We start from the raw sequence: 22092 nt of genomic DNA, 5'->3' as shown, positions 1-22092 counted from the left end.
CAGCTTCAGCAGATTTTTGAGTTTTCTCAACTTTAAGTTTATACAACAAAAATTTGAGAATCTCCCACAAAAATAAGTTGAGCAAACTCAAAAAAATGCTGAAGCTGGTTGCCTTAAAATTTTAAGTTGGCTCAACTTTTTTTAAATTTATTTATTTTACAGTGTATCAACTTTTAGATGGAAGAATAAAATATGTCTAATTTCTTCTGTTATTGATGTAAAAAGATGCATGTCTACTCAAACTCTATGCTATTTTGGTTTAAATTATTCTGTCACAGACGCTAACCAATTAGGAAAATATCAACATAGACAGGCTGCATGAAATCCCCAAAACTACACAAAGTAAAAGAAAACACAACCCACACTGCATTAAATACAGGTTCACTTGCAGGGAGGATAAGGTGAATCATTGCCTGCTGAGAGCATGAAACCATTCAAATTCACTGAGCATTTAGAAAGGAAACAATAAAGATAAGCAATAGGATAAACAATATTGGTACTGTTTTGGATCAACATATGATACCTAATGTAAAATCTTTTAAAGATACTGGAGCAAAACCAGTTGAGAACATCAGAGGCTCATGATCTTAGCAAGCAGAAAAAAATGATTAGCAGCAGTGATGGCAGTGAGATCAGATGGAGAGGGCAGAATGAAAAACATGAATGAAGAGAGTGAACAGAGGGAGGGAGTGCAGGTGACTGGAGACTTCCGTTTCATATAAGAGCTTTAATATGTGAGGAACAGGATTGAATGTCTCTGTGGAGGTGATAAGAAAGAAAGGGAAGGGAAAGGAAAGATGTACAACGGGCTGAACAGCCTGATACATGTGTTCAAGATGAGCTGGCCAATGAGGTTTGCAAGGTACGCCTCGTTTTCAAAATGCTGAGGAAAAAAAAACCTGTATGTTATATAACGATTCTGTGCTAAAGCATTAGGAAATGAGAACATCATATGCAGCATAAACTGGAAAAGCCCTCAGAGACTACTTGAGTGTATGCAAAGAACAAATCTTATTTATATGATTACTGTGGATGAATAAATTGCTTTGGTGCATTAAAAATGATCCAAGTTGCTTTAAATCGCTCCCTGTTGTGGTTAACCTACAGGTCACCTTTTCAAACACTTCACAAGATGAATGTGATTGACTACTGTAGTCCTAATTGCCTGTTGGAGGAAAACTTATGCACATTAAATGACACCTTAGAGACCAATTTAGCTCAGATGTAGAAATATCTTTCCAAGCATTACTTAACATGTATTTCTGTCGGTGTCTATGGTATATCATCATACCTTTATATTAAATCTATTCATGCTTTAATAACAGAGTAAGTCCATCCATAAAAGAAATGCTTAATTGAAACCATATTTCAAGGTAGGATTTCACAGACTAAATAAATAAATCATCAATAATCAAAATAAATAAATCTAAATCAGTTATAATTATAAATATAAGTAATACTAATAATTATAAAATATATACATAAATGAATATTAATTAATATTTTAATAATACTAAACTAATTATAATAATTCTAAATATAAATAATAATTATTATAAAATGTATAAATGTATTGAAAATAAATAAGTGAATAAATAAATTATTAACAATGATAAACATAAATAATAATTATAAAATGTATAGTCAGACAGTTAGATAGATTATAATAATTATAAAATGTATAGATAGATAGACAGATAGATGGATAGAAGCTTTTAATGCAGCTCCATGAACGTGTAAGTTCTTAGTAATCAATCTTTCATTATACCTAGGATTTATTAAGATTCTAGACTTTCAACTGACATCACCTTATCTTGTTAACTTATTTTGCTCATATGACTAGATTAGGTCAATCTATATCCTGTTTCACTTAGAAATACATTACATTATGGACATAAACGCATCCAATTAAAACATCAAAAGCTTTGCTCTAACTTTCCAGGGTTAAATGATTTTCATTTTGGATCAAGCTGCCATGAATCTAGTCAAATAAACAACCGTCTATTTGCCTCCTGAGGGCTAAAACAACAGACGAGACTTAATTGATTGACGTGCCCATCTGATTGTCTCTCTGTTAAGAAGCAAAGACTCATGTATGATTATTGAAGTCTTCTTGCTGGCTTACACTCTTGTCAATATGACACGGATCGTTTATGCAGTCAGACCTTCCCGCTGACAGCACCTATTAGGACACTCACGGACATCTACGATCCTTATTAGCATTTAATGCACACAACACAAAACAATTCGATACAAACAAACACATCAGTACTATCAATAAAACAGGTCTATACACACCCTTAGTGAGGATTAAGGGTATGTTGCATCATTGATACATATAGATTTCATTTAAACCTGGAAATAAACCTGGAAAATTTTACAGTTATGAACATTTAAAAACAAAAGGTTACTAATCAAATAAGCAAATTTGTGCAAAACTTGCTGAGTTTATGCAGCTCAAGTTTCGCTGTCAGCAGAAATAAGACATTAAGACATAGGGCTAGTTTTACTAAACAGGGCAACATATCCTTTACATATCGACCAACGCAATATACCAAACGCAGCGCAAATTAGGGTAGTCGCAAATAAAGAATAAAGAAATACAGAAGCCACAGTACGTTGAAAAGAACTGAAAATGAAGGCTTGCTAGAAGTTTTGATAGACCTGGTATTGTGTGACTCCTAGTTCAGGGTTCAAAGTCGTCTTTTATTTCCTGAAGCAAATTAAAAATAACTTGGCAAACGATTTGTTCGGATAATGTGTTCTTCTGGCATTCAAAATAAATTAATACTAGTGGAAAAAATCCTCTTCCTTCTACCATGTGCTCTCTGTTCTCTGCGGTGCCTTCTCCTAGCAACAATAATTACAGCGATTTCAAGCGCAAAATAGTTTAAGACATGCTTTTTTGGCCGTTAAATAATGTCGCAAATAACAGTAATTTGACGAGCGCAAACGTTAGTAAAACGCGTTGTGTGATTTATTCGAATACTCTCCTCCCATAACTTTTGCATCTGAAAGGGAAACTCCTAGAAATGCATATTCAATAAGGTCAAGCACAAAAATAACGGTGTCCACGCCTTTTCAGCGCTAATTCTTCACTGCGCTTCTTTAGTAAAACCTGACAGTACAATTTCAACGCCAAAAGATGATTTGCGCTGGCGCAAGCTGTTAGTAAAACTGGCCCATAATGTTTTAAACTTGATATTTTTAAACTGATTTTTGGATCCTAATGTATGAGCATGATTAAATTTAGCACAACTGCTAACTTCCCAAATTCTTGAAGTGTCAATTTAATAAATTATCATTAACACAGGCACAGCTCAGCTATACTAAAATAATTATAGCAATACGTAAAATGCGATTTAAGCACTGAATCCACAAGAAACTCAAAAGCTGATTATTTATGACAGGCATCTTCACCTCACAGCAACTGGCTGCCTACCAATGATTTTCCTCTCTCAAATTGCACATTTCCCAACTTATTGATGATCTCACCACTTGCTCCAATCTGTTGTCAATCCCATAATGCCCCTCAAGTCTGCTGCTTGGCTCCCATAGAGAAAGAAATGAAAGCCTTACTCATGCTCTGCCCTCTCCACTCCAGTAGACAAGAGAAGCAGCATCACGTTAATTGAATAAATAAAACATATAATTTTCAAACCCTATGTTTTCCAGACTTCCAGACAGAAATTTGTGGAAATATGTATTTTTTTGTATCTTTATAGACTGAAAAAACAACTGGTACTCAACAGGGATATCAACACATATTTCCATAATCAACTAGTCAGGCTGGTTGTCTGAATGGCTGGAATACGTAAACTAACAATTAAACAACAGCACAACAGCACAGACTTAATCACAGAATGTTCAGTAGAATTACTGACAAATATATGGCAAATATATAGGCTAAATCTATAATCTTTTATTGCACAATATCTTTGTCGTAACAAAAAATTTGAGATGGATTATGCAAAATAACAGGAACATTGCTCTCAGCAAACAATTTGAAGACTGACAGTAATTGTCTTAAAATTTATTGAAAGTGGGCGTCTTATTGGAAAAGTGGTGCTGTAATGGTTGTAGTGGCAGGGCTTTAAAGTTAATTAAATTAAACATAAGATGCAACTTCTCAGGCAGAGTTAACTGTCGTCAGTGATTCACTGCATTTGGCACCACACTCTGTGAAGAGTTGCATCTCTACAGTCATTCCCTTTAAAGCACCACTGCTAAAAAATATTATAGATAAGTCAATCTTGCAATCAACTAGTCTGTCGTATGACTTGATTGACACTGTTGAGGAAAAAAATTCTTCAATACATCACAGCAAAATAAATATGAATATTTACTATGACAATGGTCTATTTTGTGGCTTTTATACGACAAAAAAGTTTTTTATGCATGAAAATTGCATTAAAACAATTATGCATTTACTACCATTCAAATGTTTGGGGCCAGTAAGATTTTTAGATTTTTACTTTTAACTCTGCAAGGACACATTTAATTGATCAAAAGTGGCAGTAAAGCTACATATAATATTTCAAAAGATGTCTATTTCAAATAAATGCTGCTCTCTTGATCTTTATTGTCATCAAAGAATCCTGAAAGAAATGTATTAAAGTTTATACAAAATTATTAAGCAGAACAACTGCTTTCAACATTCATAATAATAAGAATTATTTCTTGAGCACCAAAACAGCATATTAGAATACTTTCTGAAGGATACTGAAGACTGAAGTAATGGCTGCTAAAAATCCAGCTTTTCCATCACAGGTATACATTTTATTTTAAAATATATAAATACAGAAAGCAGATCTTTTAAATTGTAATAATATTTCGCAATATTACATTTTTACTGTATTTTTTGTTAAATAAATACAGCCTAAAAGACTTCTTTGAAAAACACAAAAAAATCTTACCAACCCCAAACTTTTGAATGGTCGTGCATATGTAAATTTGATGCATAAATACTGTATTAAAAATATGCATATGCATGCTCGGATGTGAGAAAGGAGATGCACATGAGTGTGTCAAACAAGCACACACACAGTACAACTAAGACCAAGAACAGTCAAAAGAACATATGACGTTAAGTGTGATAATAAGAGAAGCTGGCACATCCGCTTAAGTGTCAGTCACGCAATATGGTTTTGAGTCCAAAAATTCATCCAAGAGACAATTCCTCATTTCCATCTCATTCCCCACTACAACCCCCGCTAACAGCACATATGTTAACACTCTCAAAACCATACTGACGTAACAGCCGGAAGACAGGCGTATGCAGAGCGTTAAGATAGCACACGATGAGTCATAATAGTCTGTCACCGATAGAAACTCCACTCAGGGTCACGGACCACCAATGAAGGATGTGCATTCCTCAAATCAAGAAGAAGGGATAAGAAAAGACAAGCCATTCAACACTCCATTAAGTCAGTATGAGTTTCTCATACTGTATGGAGGCCCACATAACAAAATGGAGCTGTTCTGTGCTGGGCTTGGCCAAGATACTGAAGTAGTCACTCAACATAGGGTGTACAGCGTGATAAAAAGAGAGGCATGCTGGTCTGGATATGAATTATGCATGAAAAGAAGGAAGAAGTGGAGATGGTCATGTTGGAACAGATTGGTGTCTCCATCAGCTAAAAGAGATTTTTATATTCACCAGTAGCAGTTTGTGTGACTGGGCATTTTCAACACAGTGTGATGGCTGGAAAGTCTAAAGCTCCTTTAGAAGAAAACGGGATTTTCTGAGCTTCTTTTAATGCGAGAAATTTATGCTGCCCTTGGGCTATAAACAATAGCTTAAGTGCCTTAGGAGCACCACAATATATATATGTGTGTTTATGTTTATGAGCCTATACGTTTGCCTGGGTGCGTGTCTCAGTATATATTTAGCTATGAGTGTGCTTGTCAATTGTTTTACCCATGGAAAATGAAGAAACATTTTGGATTAACTCCAAGTCTATCATACAGGGGTGGGAGGTGGTGGGCTGTTTCATGTAGTAATATCTAAATTAATTCATTTTATTCAAGTCAAAAATTGTATTTAACGTCACTAAATCAAAGATATTAGGTCACACCAACAGATAAAAATAATCAATTAAACATAATTAAAAGTATTAAAAAGGGAGATTAGTTAATAAAGGTTTAACATACACTACCATTCAAAATTTTGTGGTCAAAATTTTGGAAAGAAATCTGTTAGGCCCACCAAGGAAACCATGATACATTTTGCGGAACAAAAAGAATAGAAAGTTCAAAAGAACAGCATTTATTTGAAATGGAAATATTTTGTAGTATTATAATATTTTCACGTAATTTAATGCATGCTTGCTGAATAAAAGTAATAATTTATTTTAAAAAATCTCACTGATCACAAACTTTTGATTCTTAATGTACATAATGAAATACTACTACTACTATTACTACTACTACTAATAATAATAATGCAGAAAGCAAAATAGAACAACCACAAATTGTTCACATTTGGAGGAACTATTTCCATCTCTATTTTCAGCTATTTAGGCCTACCTTCAACTTCAAAAACTGCACTAATGTTTGGTCTATGGACATACAAGTCAATGTTTTACTTTAGTTTTCACAGCTACACTTTATGTGGACTACAGTGTGAAGACAGCAGCTTTGCATGTAGAACTGTGTTGTAACATGCCGAAGACTGTACTTGAGGGACATGTGACTCATCTCTTTCTCCAGCACCTTTGGACACTATGTAGCAGACACCAGGTACACTTCTTGATTTAGTATTCTGTCTCCCTACTCTCTGACTTTGTATCTGCCTCTCCCTCATAATACGAAACCAAGCAGGACAGCTCAAGAATGTACAGGTCTATGCTACAAAACACCAAGCTAGGTAAAACTGCCATCATTTACAATTAAGTAAGATTATTATTTCATTTCATCATTGTGTTATTTGTTGAGTGCGAAAAAGGGTGTATAAAGATATGGAATGGTAAAAACTTTAAGTATTAAAAAGTTTCTGAATAATTTAGAGTGTTAATGTTTTCCCTCCAGTTATTAGTGCTGATTCTTTCACTAAGTCACACTAAAATTGGGAAGTATTGCAGGATTACTAAGGAGACCCACAAGGCTCAGGTTTAGGTCCGGTGACTTTTACTACTTTATAATGTTGATGGATCATGTTATGCAATGTATTGCAAACCGATTTAATGGTATTCACATTTAAAATGTGGTTTGAAAGCTTATTTAAAAAAAAAAAATCTTGCTGGCATCATGCTTGATGACATTCTACACTTCCAACAGCAAGTAGAAAACTAATGAGAATTTATCATCAACTGAGGAATTAATCAAGTAGACTACTGAGAATTACACGCCTACAGTTCAATAGTCTTACAGTTGTAGTTTATTGGCATGCATGCTTTTTAATGATTTCTGTTGGCCAATCACACAGAGTGCACTTTATGATTTAACATTTCCAAGCCAATTTTACACCAAATTCCTCATTATATACAGTATTTCTCTCTTTTTCCAAAGAAATACAAACTCATGAATGGGCAACCAAGCCTAGAAATTCCATCTGTTCATACTGAATTGGAACAAATTTATGCACCATACTCCTATGGTAACACAACACACTTACAGTATATTATATTCTCTCAATAGTTTATGATCAATATAGTGAGTGCCTTTTTACTAGGGTTTTAATTGCTACTGTAATTATGTAAGTGTACTGTTATATTTATAATTTTTTTATGGAGCACATGGCAACAGTGGAGCACTGCTGATAAATAAATGAGCAAATAAGTACATCATGCTAGAAAGTGGTTCACATGCTACTTAAGAATCGTTTTTATTCTTGACATACTGTCTTATATATACGCATATATATATATATATATATATATAAAATTTTATATTTAAGTAATAAAGTATATATATATATATATATATAAAATTTTATATTTAAGTAATAAAGTATATATGTGTGTGTATATATATATATATATATATATATATATATATATACACACATATATATACTTTATTATAAATATAAAATTTTATATATATATATATATATATATACTTTATTACTTAAATATAAAATTTTATATATATATATATATATATATATATATATGTATATATATATATATATATATATATATATATATATATATATATATGTACTAATTTATACTAATTTAAGCCATTGTATACTGAATCAAATGTAAAGACACCAGAAAAGTATTTTCAAGAACTACTTAATTTACAATGCTTCTGGGAAACAGTCTGTAATTCTATGATGATTTTGCATGGCCTTTTTTACAATCCACTTACAGTTGTGATGCTTTCGGGAAAAGTGGCACCATTCTGCCTAAGGTCCTTCATAAATCTATTCAGCTCTTTGAGATCTGTTAGAAAAGCCTGTGATAAGGGGCTGGCCAGTAGTTATTAGTTCTGAATTGGGTGAGTTAATGTCTTGTGATGTGAAGAGAAGAGCCACAGTATCTCTGACTGCAGAGCAACGCTCGTTCATGCACCTCGACGGCACAGCACACCTAATAGGACTGAGGCAGCATGGAGGAAATGTGAAAATCAACTGAAGGGTGAAGGAAATGAATTGAAAGAAGGAAGAAAAAATAGAGTCCTGCAGGAAGATGCTGCAGCCTCTGATAGATGAATGATTCACTGTCTCCAAACTATATCTGACTGCCACGTTCTGACAACATATTTCAGCTGCACCTGAGGGAACAGATTGAAATTGAACATGCTCAGGAGAGATGGAAGGGCAAGCTGGTACAGGACAGAGGAAATACTAGTCGTGATCGCACAGGTTTTGGGTCGCAAGTCTTTGCTGTATCAGAGGGTTGGGTCAAGGTTTGGCTGGTTAACATGGCCTTGTTAGTCCCTGCTGGCAGATGTCGTAACTACACCATCGGGCAGCAAAACTCATCTTTTTGCACAAATCTCTAAATATTTATTCTGAGTTTTATTGAAACTAACCATTTGAAATGATTTATAAAAACATTTAAATGAGAGATGCTACTTACACTTTAAAAAAACAAATGTACAAATAAAAACTGCATTATCGCAATGTTGATTAATTTGATATCGCTAGGCAAAATCGTCATAAATGCATAAAAAATATTCAATAGCCCAGTCCTAATGTCAGCATAAAAAGTAGAATTATGAATTCATCACAGAGAAGCACTCAGATACCTGATTCATCATCAGAGCTCATTTAAGCAGGCTACTAATTAATGATACAACGACTGACCGTGATTGAAACTATAATTTGCCACACAAGTCTTTAAATATGTGATAATGGCTTTGTGAAAAATTCATGCTTCTTTTTTGAGTCTCCATAGGATGAGTGGTAACATTAGTGGCTCTCAGCCACAATGACAGATTTTAGTTCCCAATCAGCAATACAAATGACTTTGACTCAAGCAGTGATTTGCAAATTACCAATCATCAGAAAGATGGAGAGTAAGAAAGGTCAAAAAGGTTTTGATGCCCATCTCTCTCCTTTTTCAAAACACAAGTTTTTCCATTCCTGTTGCTACTCAAGAAAATGCCCTACAGAGGGACTCAATGTCACAAGGGAAAATTGTCAAAAAGGCAAAAGATTAAATGTAACACACTATTTAATAGCAGATTCCCATCGTGACAACTTACCCCGCATAGCCACAAAAGGTCAATGTGTGGTAGCAAACTCTTTCTTCTTTTTTTTTTAAACAAAGCGCTCTCAAGATTTGTGTCCATACAGAAACAGACTTTCCAAAATAAACTAAAAAGTGTGACAAATAGCCCCTTTATCACCCACACCGCTTTAATGTCTTAGACAGTTTTTTTCCCCCAAACCTGCACTCAAAATAAAGCTTACACTACTTGTTCTGTCAAAAAGGCAATACCTTTCACAAAGCAACCATCTTAATAATTATTCAAAGTCCTACCTTTCTGTAAACCAGCATGTTTGGTGAGTCGTCCGTCTCTCCATTGCTGTTTGGATGGAGGCTGTTGTTCTTCGCCATGGTTCAAAAACTCTGCAAAACAGCTACTCCAGTGGATATATGCACCTGATGGTGAGAAGCAAGGCACACACACACACACACACACATATTCACCTCCTTTCTTAAAACAAAACTTACATGATATACAGTATTACTGGACAAAAATCAAAGATGCTACAACAATGCAGAACTGATCAGTTGGCAATGTCTTTGTGATAATCCTCACCTTATTGTTTCATTTGTAATTACAACCATGCTTTACCAACGATATTTTAGTGAAAACCAAAATGCATAGCTATCATTTGGATTACAATAATTTTTGGCTGTCTTAAAATCATTTATCAGCTGGTGGTTGAAGATTTCCCTCTCAAGGTTAAAAGGAACCCGTTATTAAGTAAACGCTGAAAATCTGATGACAGCAGATCACAGATCAGACACACTTTTCAGTTTTGTAATATCGGTGGGACAGCCAATTAAATGCAAACACTGTTCCACCTCGCGCTGCACCCGTATGTCATGCATGCGAACGCTTTATGATGTTTCAAGCGAGATTCGCTGTCTTGTCTTGCTTCAACCCGCAAGAAACGGGAGCAGGAAGCTAATTTTCGTGTAACCAAAAATGCACAGTCTTGCACAGACACCCGATTCTTTCAGAACCACAGACAGCTCCTCAGGCGGAACTGCAGCCCTTGCACGAGTCCTCAGAAACCTGGCATCACCAAAATGCACAATACAATCATAAAGCATCACTTCTGTTCACTCTCACCTCAAACACGCCTCGTCTCCCCCTAATGTATGGATCCGCGATGCCAGAGTGGATCAAGCTCCTGCAGTTCGTCAGCTACCAGACGTATCATTCATTGGAAATATTAGTGATCCTTTGGTTGATGCTGACGCGTTATCGCGCGCAGGGATTCTGCTGAAGGACGGGGCACGCGCCAGTGACAAGGGCACGCGCATCCAACCTTGAACCAATCCTGGAAGGAGTGCTTTTCTTTGAGGGATTTGGCATTTTTGTTTGGTAAATAGTTTAATTATTTCTAATTATGCCACTCAATAATAATAATACCAATAATACCAATAATATAGCATAAAACATCGAATTGCTCAATTATTAATTTGTGTTAATTAAAATGTTTATTTTAAACATGTTTTATTATTTATTAATATTATATTAATTCATATTAAACCATTGAACTACTATTTTATTAAAATATACAAATATTGTATTATTATTATATTATTATTTACATTTTGCAGACACTTTTTTCCAGAACATCTTACATTGTATTCAATCGCATTTTATCTGTTTTCTTGTCTTCCTGAAACCATGACCTTGGCATTGTTAGCTACATGAACTACTGTTTGAGCTACAGAAAAGCTATTATTATATTAAACAGTGGTAATCTGTTGAAAAAAAAAGAGAAAAAAAGTTAAATTTATGACAGCTATTGGGAAAGTGATAAAATCTAAGGAAAAGTTCTTCTGAGATGGACTGACCTTGTTTGGCCCCTCACACAGTTTTTCTTTAACACTGAATTAGAGTGAAGACCCTCAGAGGCCCCTTGCATGTAATTTTCTCTTCACACTACATGGCAACAAAGCCACTACAGTTCTTAAACACCTGTAGAACCCACCACACAATGTTGCAATAGACGCAAAATTAACCTTTTACAATATTTCTATCATTCTTTGAGACCGATTTCCTTAAGGGTGCTCTTTAGAGTCAGTGTACTATAATCAAGAATTTTCATTTCTATTCTCAGTGTGGGTCAAAGGATCACAGATAGGAGATATAATGTAAAGATTAAAGTCACCATTAACTACCCTTCTTCTCCTCTCTGAGTGTATATTAACAATCTAATGCACACTGCAAAATTGACTTTAGGGCAAATTAAGAGAACCTAAAACAGATGTGGCAGAAAATCTGCAGCTGTTGTTCATTGTTTAGCAATGCATAAACATTCTGTTGCATCCTCTTTATTTTTTTATTCATTCATAGGACGAGACAATGTTGCATTTACAGTTACAATTTATTATATAACTAACCTACATTATTGCAACAATAAAATATGTTTGATTTCTCTCCAGAACCAAAAAATAAAAAATAAATAAATCACCATATGGATGTCTTTTAACTGGAAATTACTTAATGCATTTCCACTGAGATAACCTGGAGTTTTGATGTTTTTAGTATAACGTTACCTCTTAGCTTTCAGGTCATCTGCTAGTGTACTTCTAAAAGATGCCAAAAGATGGCAAATCAGACTACAAGACAATACGTTCATTTTCAAAAATAAAAATATAAATGTATCTGTGCACCCATCCACCGAAGAGCATTTAAAATCTTCTAATAAAAAATAAAAAAAAAATTAAAAAACCTTTCCAAATTACCTGTTTCAAACTCAATCATTCCTATCCTAGCACGCAAACAGCATGCAAGCGATGAGCAGCTCCGCCCTGTGACCCTGTTTGGCGCTGAGTCAGTAGTCCAATCAGTAAACGCAGAAGGCGGGACAAACCAGAGGCTACGTCCAATCAGTGGCCAGTCGTGTCATCAATCAAAGGTGACATCGTCCCTAGCCCGAAAAGGACAGGCGAAGAGGAAAACAATACAGACACTTTTAACACAACGGAACATCATGTAGAGAGAAGACAACAGCTGATACCAGTGGTTTATTCGTCAAATAACGATGTCATCTTGCAAACCTGTGGATATCAGGAAGCAGGCGTTAAAAAAAGGAACTCAGTGGTTGCGTTTTAGCGGTTGGAGAAGCGAGACAGAAGTTATTATTAGTTATAGTTTATTTGAATAGTTTATGCCTCTGGACTGGACCTGCATCGAGTCTCATAACTTAAAAGTGCAACAGGTTGGAAGATGGTGTCTTGGATTATATCTAGGGTCATCGTGTGAGTATTTATTGAAAACTATTTGCGTTTCTGAGCTCAAAGTACATTAGTAAAACTGCTGACTGCGCAATTATTTCATACGGTTAACATCTATGCACACTTTACTGTCTCTAAATCTACAATGTTACAATACAAAACAATATTATAAGTTCGTTACATGAAAACAAGTTGTAGTTTATTTTTTGTTGGTCAGGATTAAAAAGGGAAAAAAAGTGTGATGTTTTGTCCCCCAATATAATAAATAATACTGTTACACTTACTAAATTTCTGCAGTATTCTTATTTTATATATTTTCACTATCAACAAGGTTCCCACAGTCCTGGAAAATCGGGAATATACCATTTAAAAGCTTAATTTCCAGGCCCAGAAAAGTAATAGAAATTAATACAATTTTAAAAGGTCATGTAAATGTTTACAGTCAATATAAATGTATAGTTATGCTCAGAACCGAAGTATTTAGTAGGCTGGAAATTACTGTTTTTGTGAGTGCACAAAAACCTTTTCCAGCCATCACAAATCATAGGAAAAGTAATGGAAAAATCTTGGAAATTCAGTGGTAAGAAAGTTTAGGAACCTCTGAATCAACCATAATAAAAATTCACAAATTATGCAGAAGAAAAAAACCTCCATCAGTTTTGCTGACGTAGTGGAGTGGAGCAGGAAATTCATCATGTTTTTGGCTGGAGACCTGCTTTATTCAAAGTCCCTGTCTGCCTGGGAGGAACTGCTGTTTTCCTGCTAGACTGTAATGTTACCGTAGGTGTGTCCCTTTCTTTGCGGAAAAGGTCAGCACAGCAAAGCACATTCTGTGCCTCATCTCACTAGGTTCTGTTTGCTGTGGGTTTGGTTATCTTTAGTGTACTGACAATATAAGAGATAAGGGTCTCTGGTTGTCACTGATAGAAATACATTTATATATATAGTAGATTATAGTCAGTTTCAAAGTCTAAAGGTCTTCTGAAATGCCTTTTGTGTTCTTACTGTAAGTTAAAATGATGAATTATTCAACATCGGCAAACAAGGCCTAGCTGTTTTAGAGATGTGCAATAACATCTCACACACTCTCACACACACACACACACACACACACACACTCACACTCATTCCTAATTCTTACCCTTCTTTTTTTACCCTCACGAGTTCTCCAGCGTAATAGGAAATGCATGACTAAACCATTGTGACTCTAATGTGTTCTCACAGCATTCGACGTTTAAACACTTTCTCCGGACTAGTAGTAAAAGCAAGGCAGGCTGTGTTTGGAAATAGTGACTTGGTGATGCTGCAGTTGTTTAATTACAAACAGTTTCACTGTTTTAAGTTAAGAGATGGCCTCTGCTCTTGACTTCAGCACTTATTTTGCTTTATGGTAGAGATGTTTTAGAGTGGAGAAATGTTACGCAACAAATGGAATCCATCCAACAGTCCCTCACCACACACACACACACCCATGATCACACATAACTTTAGACGGTATCAGGCAGTGATGTCGTTCCCATAGCTACTCGAAAATAAATGGTTCAGGGAAACACAAGCCAGTTACAGTGAAGGCGGTCAATTTATTGTGTGTATATACTGAGAAGTTAACACCTCTGAAAAAAAACAACAACAGGATGTCAGTCTCACCCGTCACAATAAATAGAGCGTTTTGAATGATCAATGTTCAGTTTTAATATTTGAGTAGGTCGGTAACCAAAGGCAAAGGCTGGATTTGCCATCTGGATGGATTATCATCCAGTATAAGATTGTGCATGGGGGGGATCCACCGATATTCAGTGTAATGGCCGATAATTGATAAATTAATAAATTCTACACTATTTTGTCTAAATAAATATAAAATAAAACACTAACTAAGATCAGTCAATTTAAATGCTACAAGTGAATTTGGGCATATACAAGATTTACATTTAACAATATTTCAGTCTTTTTAAAGACTGAGTGTTAGATAAAGGCAAAGATAAATTTAAAAAATCCATAATATTGTCCAATAACCTATATAGATATCAGTATATCTTGAACTGTTCAAATTTTGAACTGTTAGTTCACCAACCTTTATTTTTTTGCTTGCATGTAACAAATGCATTATATTTTTGAATATAAATCATGTCACGTGTACTATATGTATGTGTGTGTTTTATCACAGTCTTTTGTTTGGAACGCTGTATCCTGCATACTACTCCTTTAAAGCCGTCAAATCCAAGAATGTCAAAGAATATGTGAGTACTCAGTTCATAAAGGCACATGCACATCTTTATCCATGTTCTACTGATTCTTCACATCTTAACATTTGAGTTTAGAAAATGTTAATAGCCAGAATAGACAAAGAGCTCCAGCTAAACTGTCTGTATTTCCTGGTTACTCTTCGTATCTGACACAGGCTGTCAGTAACTAAACCCTGAGCTGTTGAGCAATTTAATACTGTTCTTCCACCATGTGTGCCCTGTTTGTGGGTTGTGTACTTCCTTTTCTTTCCTTACAAAAAATACTGTGACTTTACCATGGTACAGTGATGTGATACCAATGCACTTTGATGTTTATCATTTTGTGTTTGCATTTGTGGTTTGACAGGTTCGATGGATGATGTACTGGATTGTGTTTGCTCTTTACACAGTGGTGGAGACCATCACAGATCTTTCTTTGGCTTGGTAAATATACACACACAGTCTGGAAAGAGGCAAATAAATAATTGTTAATGGATTGCATGGAGTAATTTTGCATCAAGTGGTTTTATTAACATTTTGCCATTCGTCTCCGTTGTATGACTTTTCACTGTCTAGCCTTTGTGGTAAATGAAAAGGGCTTTTATCTGTTGTTGCAGATGTTGAGCTCCGTTTGTTTTCCTCAGGCCAGTTAGAGGAACCAGTCTGTTAGGTTCAGTTTCAGTTAGTTTAAATTCCAGTGCATTTCATTAGTTTCGTGACATAAAAAAAAAAAAAATCAGCTCTGCTTATTTTGCTGGCTCTGATTTTCCTAAATTAGACCAATTTTATTTGCATGGATAGTGGCATTGAAAATGCACATTGCAATTTTAAAAATTATGATGTTATGATATAAAAAATCTATAAATCAAATCCAGATGAGATTTTTATTTTTTTAAATAAAAATATAATGTATAAAAAAATGTATTCTTTCTTCTTTTTTTTTGGCAAATTACTGACTTTGAATTTGAGTATATTAAACAGCTGTAATTTTATTATATCGATCCACCAAGCCTGAGGTCCAAGAGACTAAAATCAGAGAGAGTGCATAAATCAAATTTATTCTTTTGCCTTCCATCATCCCTCTGTTTTTACATTGATTGCACTTGATTGTTTCAGGTTTCCAGTTTATTATGAACTGAAAATGGCTTTCGTCTTTTGGTTGCTGTCTCCCTACACCAGAGGAGCCAGTGTCCTCTACAGGAAGTTCCTACACCCTGTGCTGGCATCCAAGGAGAGGGTAATGACCTAAACACATCATCAGTTTCCCTGGGAATAGGCGTTCACTGACAGTGAACACATAGCCATACTGAAAAATATTATGGAATCGAGAGGATTACATAATCAATGATTACATAAATGACGTTAAGAGATAAACGGATGGATTGGGTTAGTTGGATGTGTTGATTACATGATCATTATGAACTAACAATAAACTGCACAGTTCGTTTAACTGTGCCTGCATATTTTGTTACCGGCGCCTCTGTAATTATTTGTTGTCAAACAACTCCTAGTTGGAGGTTAAGGGTGAATTTAAATGATAGATTTATTTGACTGTTTCACATTCTGTTTTTCAGGACATTGATGAATATATCGTTCAGGCCAGAGAGAAGAGTTACGAGACCATGGTGAATTTCGGGCGTCAGGGTCTCACGATCGCGGCTGCTGCTGCTGTCTCCGCTGCTGTGAAGGTATTGCACGAACACATGTGCTCATTTGTACACCAATACACTGTTTATACTAGGCATTTGAGCTAACCTAGCTAACTAAGCTGATTTGGTCAGCTTTCATTCCATGTTAGCAGAAACTTTATTTTGCATTGATACATTACTTCTTTTTGTGATTCATTGTTTACTTTCATCTGTGATGCTGTTATAAACTTAAAATAAAAAGTATTGATATGAAAGAGTATACCAGATTTTAAGATACATTAAAGAACTTTTGATAGTTAAATGCTCACAAAGGCTTGATAAAAAAAAATACAGTAATAACAGTAAGAGCAGCCATTACTCTAGATACATGACCCTTCAGAAATCAGTTTTTGGTATCATTCTGCTAATACACACACACACACACACACACACACAAAGAAAACCTTAAAAATATACAGCATGTTAAGGACATGCTGACACAGACACGAAAATACACTGCAAAAATTACATGTGCTCGTCACTGCGGCCTCTCTTGTTCTCTTGACTGCTTTTTTAAAATCAAATTTGCTGTCTGGCTATGGCTGGTTCCTAAAAAAGATCTAAATCACTAGTGCTCTTCTGTTTTTGATAAGGCTCTTCTGTTTTTGCTAAGGTCTACTGTTCTTATCTCGATTCTTATCTAGAAACAAGAATATCATAGACATGCACCACTTACGTAAAAATCTAGTTCAAATCTTCCTGTTTCCTTTCTCTTTCTGTCTACATGCTAAACTAATCTCCAGCAGTAGCTGCTGCACCTAGTCCAGGTAACTTGCTTTCTTTTTCAATCTGCTTTAACCTGTCACCAGCACATCATTAGACCACTATTAACTGGGAAGTTAAATAAAAGATGTCTTTGTGTATTATAAAGGTAGCCACAGCTTCAAAGGTTTTTGGTTCTTAAATTCTGTTTACTCAGTGCACCATGTTAGCTGATCACATGACTCATGTCACAGGGTCAAGGTGCCATCAGTGATCGTCTGAGGAGTTTCAGTATTCCAGACTTGACGCAGTTACCCTCTGAACAATCAGCGTTCTCAAACCCCAGCCGACGGGCCCTCCAGCCTGCTTCTGGTGAGTACTGTACATGGATTAAAGGAATCGCTCACCCAAACATTTTTAAAAAATCTGGAAATGTACTTTCAAGATTTAGATGAGTTTGTTTCTTCATCGAAACGGATTTGGAGAAATCTAGCATTACATCACTTGCTCTCCATGGATCCTGTGCAGTGAATGGGTGCTGTCGGAATGAGAGTCCAAACAGCTTATAAAAACATTGTAATAATCAAGTAATCCACATGACTCCAGTCCATCAATTTACATTTTGTGAATTGAAAAGCTGTGTGTTTTTAAAAAACAAATCAATCATAAAGACCTTTTAACTTTAAACTGTCACTTCTGGCCAAAATCCTTGGCCAAAATCCATAATAATGCTTCCTCCAGTAAGAAAGTCCATCCTCTGTTGTCCTCTCACATTTAAATCCATCAATATATTTGTTTTTGCTAGGAAATGTTGCATGATCTAGGCATATTTCTCTCCTGATTCAGAAGCAACAATTTTTTCCCTGGAGAAAGCATTATTATGGATTATTATTATTATGAATCGAGGACTCCGAAGCAACAAAGTTCAAAAAGGTCTTAATGGTGGATTTATTACAAACACACAGCTTGTGGATTACTTGCGTAACTTGTGGATTATTTTAATGTTTTTATGAACTACTCTGATTCTGATGGCACCCATTCACTGCAGTGATGTGAAGCAAGTGATGTATTGCTAAATTTCTCCAAATATGTTCAGATCTTGGGCTGAGTACATTTTTGCTTTTTTATTTTTTATTTTTGGGTAAATGTTTCCTTTAATGAAATCATAGCTGATTATATAACGGTAAATGATTGATTATGTAATTAAGAAAAATGACTATATATACTGATTTAACTAAATTAAACAAAAGAAACAAATGAACTGTAATAAGAGTCAAAATTTGCTTTTTAAACCTCAAGGGCAAATGAACCCTTGTGGAGCACATTGGCTGTCATCAGAAAATAATTATTATGTCTCCCTCTAGTGGTAGAACAAGTATTGAAAAGCAATCCTGAAAGTTCAGCTGGTCGATCAATACATGTAACCAAAAAACAAAATGAAAACCATTAGTAAAAAACAAAAATAAAAATATGACTTTCTATCAAGGACAAAAGAAAACTGAGCTTACAATGAAAAGAGACCGATGATAAATAAGCTCCATATTACCTTTTCACTATGTTCCAATCATTTTCATTGCACTTTTGCATCTTTTATGAGGCTTGAAAGCTTCAGAATCCATTTGTTGTGATTGTATGGAAAATTTCTTTTTTGGGCCGTTCCACAAATTCATAGTATGGGTTTGGAGCGACATGAGGGTGAGTAAATGGTGACAGAATTAAAATTCTTTGGGTAAACTAATCCTTCAAGGTTCAGTTCCTCTTGTTTGAGATCTTTATTGCTTCCTCTGTGCATCTGCTCCAACAGAGCCATATAAACAAGCAGGGGAGGGGCATGAGGAGGAAACAGATGGAGTATTCTCTGAAGACGAGGCGTCAGTGCAGAAGGGTCTGCGCAGATCTCAGAGTGTGAAACTCAGCCGTGCCAAAGCAGCACGCAAAGAGGTACATGTGCACATGCAGACATTTCATGTTCAGTTGTATCCGTGTAAAGCAGAATATAAAATACAAACATTTTCCCTGGTGGTCTCAGATTTTCAGACCCCACTGTAGTACTTCCTGAAAATTAACTGTGAATTGATGTTGTATTGTTTTTAAAGCCTCGCTATGGCTCTCTGAAGCTGAAACCCAGAAGGCGGCAGTTGATTACATCATCTACTTTTGACCATCCTTGATTGTCCAATACAAACCCACATGGGATCAGCATCAAAACTGCGGTCTAATCCTCAGTTTAAAACTGTTTAATCCTAAACTTCGGATTAATGCTAATGCTCTTTCAAAGCAGCACTGAACACAAAACTACAAACAGACTTACAGCATGAACAATGACTTTTACATTTATTAATTTAGTAGATGCTTTTTCCAAAGTGATTTACAGATGAAAAATACTACAATACACGTGACAGTGATGCAGAATGATGAATAAAGGATATTGCATGCAGCATTATTTGTTCAGAAAAAAAAAAAATACCAAAGCCTAATATGAGTACAGGAAGACTAAGAATGTACTAAAAATGTCATTTAAAAGTGGATCTGAGCGCATCTGATCTGTAACTTGATCTGAACCTGCCTTTGTAGAAACATCTCTTATTACATATAGCATGGACACATTAGCACAGATGCTACAGAGTCAAAAGTCAAAGCTTTCTGTAGTGTGTGCCCTTCAGCCTGTTTTCACAGTAATGAAATGGAGCGGGGGAAAAAACTGATAAAAAAAGTGCATGTTAGCGGGGTTTTGTGTATGCATAGGTGCTTCAGCTTGTTAATGTTTACAATTCCATAGTTTGCACAGAATTAAAGTTCTTTCATCATTTATTCACCCATATGTCATTCCAAACCCACATTCTTTTTTTTTCTTTTTTTTAATGGAATGCGAAAAGCATATTTTTGAAGAATATCCTGTACGCACTTTTCCATATAATTTAAAGTGAATGGGGATTTGGCCTGTCAAGCAAGCTCCAAAATGACAGTTAAAGAACATAAAAGTATCATAAAAGTGGTTTATTTGACTGCATACATCAAAAAACATTGAAGCATTTAAAAAAAAAAAAAAACATTTTTCTCAAGTTCAGTATTATTGCATTTTGTCTTTGCTTTGTGAAGTTAACAGTTATTTACTCATAATCTTCTCTGAAATTCTAAAATGGACTACTGAAAGTTTGGAAATTGCATGTTAACACCAAACACCATTGGTTCATTTTGGAACTATCATGTAAGGCAGTGGTTCTCAAAGTGTGGGGCGCGCCCTCCAGGGGGGTGCACGAGTACTGCAGGGGGGGCGCGGAAATCAGCGCGACCAAAAAAAGTTTGAGAACCACTGATGTAAGGGAAGATTTACAGTAAAATGTAATGTTCCGAAGAATTCATACAGGTTTGGAATGACATGAAGAGTAAATGATTTTTTTTCCCCTACATTTTTGAGTAAACTATGCCTTTAACTTTTAAATCTGTCATGAAAGTTGTTTTTAAGTAACAGTATTTTTAAAAGTGGTTTCAAAATACATTTCTTAAGTTTGAATGTCTTGGGATTGTATTTTTAAAAACATTTTGTGCAATCCATTTTAGAGTGTTGTATATGTTCATTTTAATCATGTTTGTTTGTGTACTTAGTCTGTCATTCTAACGTGTTTCAGCCTTCTCTAATTTAAATAACAGCATGCACTAATTAGCATATCATTTGACCAAAACACTCCAGCTTTATCTTTGCAAAGCATGATAGGAGAGTGAATCTGACTAGTTGACAGAAGACTGTTTGTACTGTACTTGTGTAAACAATGGGATGATTTTTCCTTTTTGTGTGTGTGTTGGACAGTTAAATGTGTGGGAAAAGAATCTGAGGATTTGGTTTGTTAGTGTGTTTTGTGTGATTAGAGGAAACCTGTTGATTAGGGATATGGATGCAGATAGGATCTGGATCTAAACCAGTAATAAGGTTTGAAACAAAGTTTATTTTCTTCGACCCTCGAACAGGTCATAAGAAACCTTGGAATATCAGGGAATTTTGAAAGGCCTGGAAAAGTCATGAATGTGGAAAAAAATGTTAGGGACAGGTGAAAATTTCTTTAAAGAAAATGTATTTTTCTTGGTTTCTATGCTTTAATCTATTTCATGGGTCAGATAGTGCTGTAAAGTCAGCGTGAAACATCAGTCTGTCTGTTGAGAGTCTCTTTGGTGAAAACTAATAAAACACTAAATATGTTTTTGTAAACGAGTGCAATCTATTAAATCCACCTTCTAGGCTTTTACCTGTATGATGTACCAAAACATCTGCTTTAATTATTATCCTGTACTTATGAACGAATGGAAAGGAAACGCTCATTGAAATTCACTAAACAAAATGTACAGGAACCTTGTGTGTGTGTATATATATATATATACAGATAATGACATAATTTAGCAGTGCATACACCATTTAGTCATAAGTCATAAGCTCCTCTTGGTCTGTCTGTTAATAAAATAAATGCTTTATGTATTGCCATGTTATTTTCTTAATAGCACCTAATTCATCATGTTGTCTGTCATACTGCAGTTTCTCCACTGACCACTAGAAGCAGTCACGTTTTGTTTTTCAAAGTCACTCTTTGGTTTGGCCAGCATATTTATTCA

The 22092-nt window shown here is 35.1% G+C and overlaps 2 protein-coding genes across 3 annotated transcripts in view; one reads left to right on the top strand and one right to left on the bottom strand.

Moving 5' to 3' along the window:
• The window catches only part of rgs7a (regulator of G protein signaling 7a), a 60974-nt gene extending 49937 nt beyond the window's left edge, over positions 1–11037 (bottom strand). The window contains exons 1-2 of one of the 2 annotated variants that reach the window (XM_058750065.1): positions 10759–11037; positions 9936–10058 (exon numbers count right to left, since the gene is read on the bottom strand). In XM_058750065.1, coding sequence (XP_058606048.1) covers positions 9936–10013 — 78 coding nt within the window. In that variant the 5' untranslated portion in view covers positions 10014–10058; positions 10759–11037. The remainder of the gene's footprint in view (positions 1–9935; positions 10059–10758) is intronic. The other variant, XM_058750066.1, reaches the window with a different exon arrangement.
• A 1516-nt stretch (positions 11038–12553) lies between these two features.
• On the top strand, positions 12554–21280 carry reep3a (receptor accessory protein 3a). The gene is made up of 8 exons (XM_058749347.1): positions 12554–12902; positions 15043–15115; positions 15468–15544; positions 16217–16337; positions 16675–16788; positions 17745–17862; positions 19295–19431; positions 19587–21280. Exons 1-8 carry the CDS (start codon positions 12871–12873, stop codon positions 19659–19661), a joined length of 747 nt encoding a protein of 248 aa, XP_058605330.1. The 5' UTR covers positions 12554–12870; the 3' UTR covers positions 19662–21280.
• The last annotated feature ends 812 nt before the right edge of the window (positions 21281–22092 follow it).

Source organism: Onychostoma macrolepis, chromosome 17 (assembly GCF_012432095.1).
Source record: "Onychostoma macrolepis isolate SWU-2019 chromosome 17, ASM1243209v1, whole genome shotgun sequence".
Lineage (NCBI taxonomy): Eukaryota > Metazoa > Chordata > Actinopteri > Cypriniformes > Cyprinidae > Onychostoma > Onychostoma macrolepis.
Note: the sequence above shows the minus strand (reverse complement) of the source record. Positions and strands in the feature narration are given on the sequence as shown.

Bases quoted from the DNA above. Each gene is read 5' to 3' on its own strand.
- reep3a (XM_058749347.1), top strand. From the start codon at position 12,871: ATGGTGTCTTGGATTATATCTAGGGTCATCGT. The intron at 12,903-15,042 runs GTGAGTATTTAT...GTTTTATCACAG, and splicing joins ATTATATCTAGGGTCATCGT to TCTTTTGTTTGGAACGCTGT. The intron at 17,863-19,294 runs GTGAGTACTGTA...CTGCTCCAACAG, and splicing joins GGCCCTCCAGCCTGCTTCTG to AGCCATATAAACAAGCAGGG.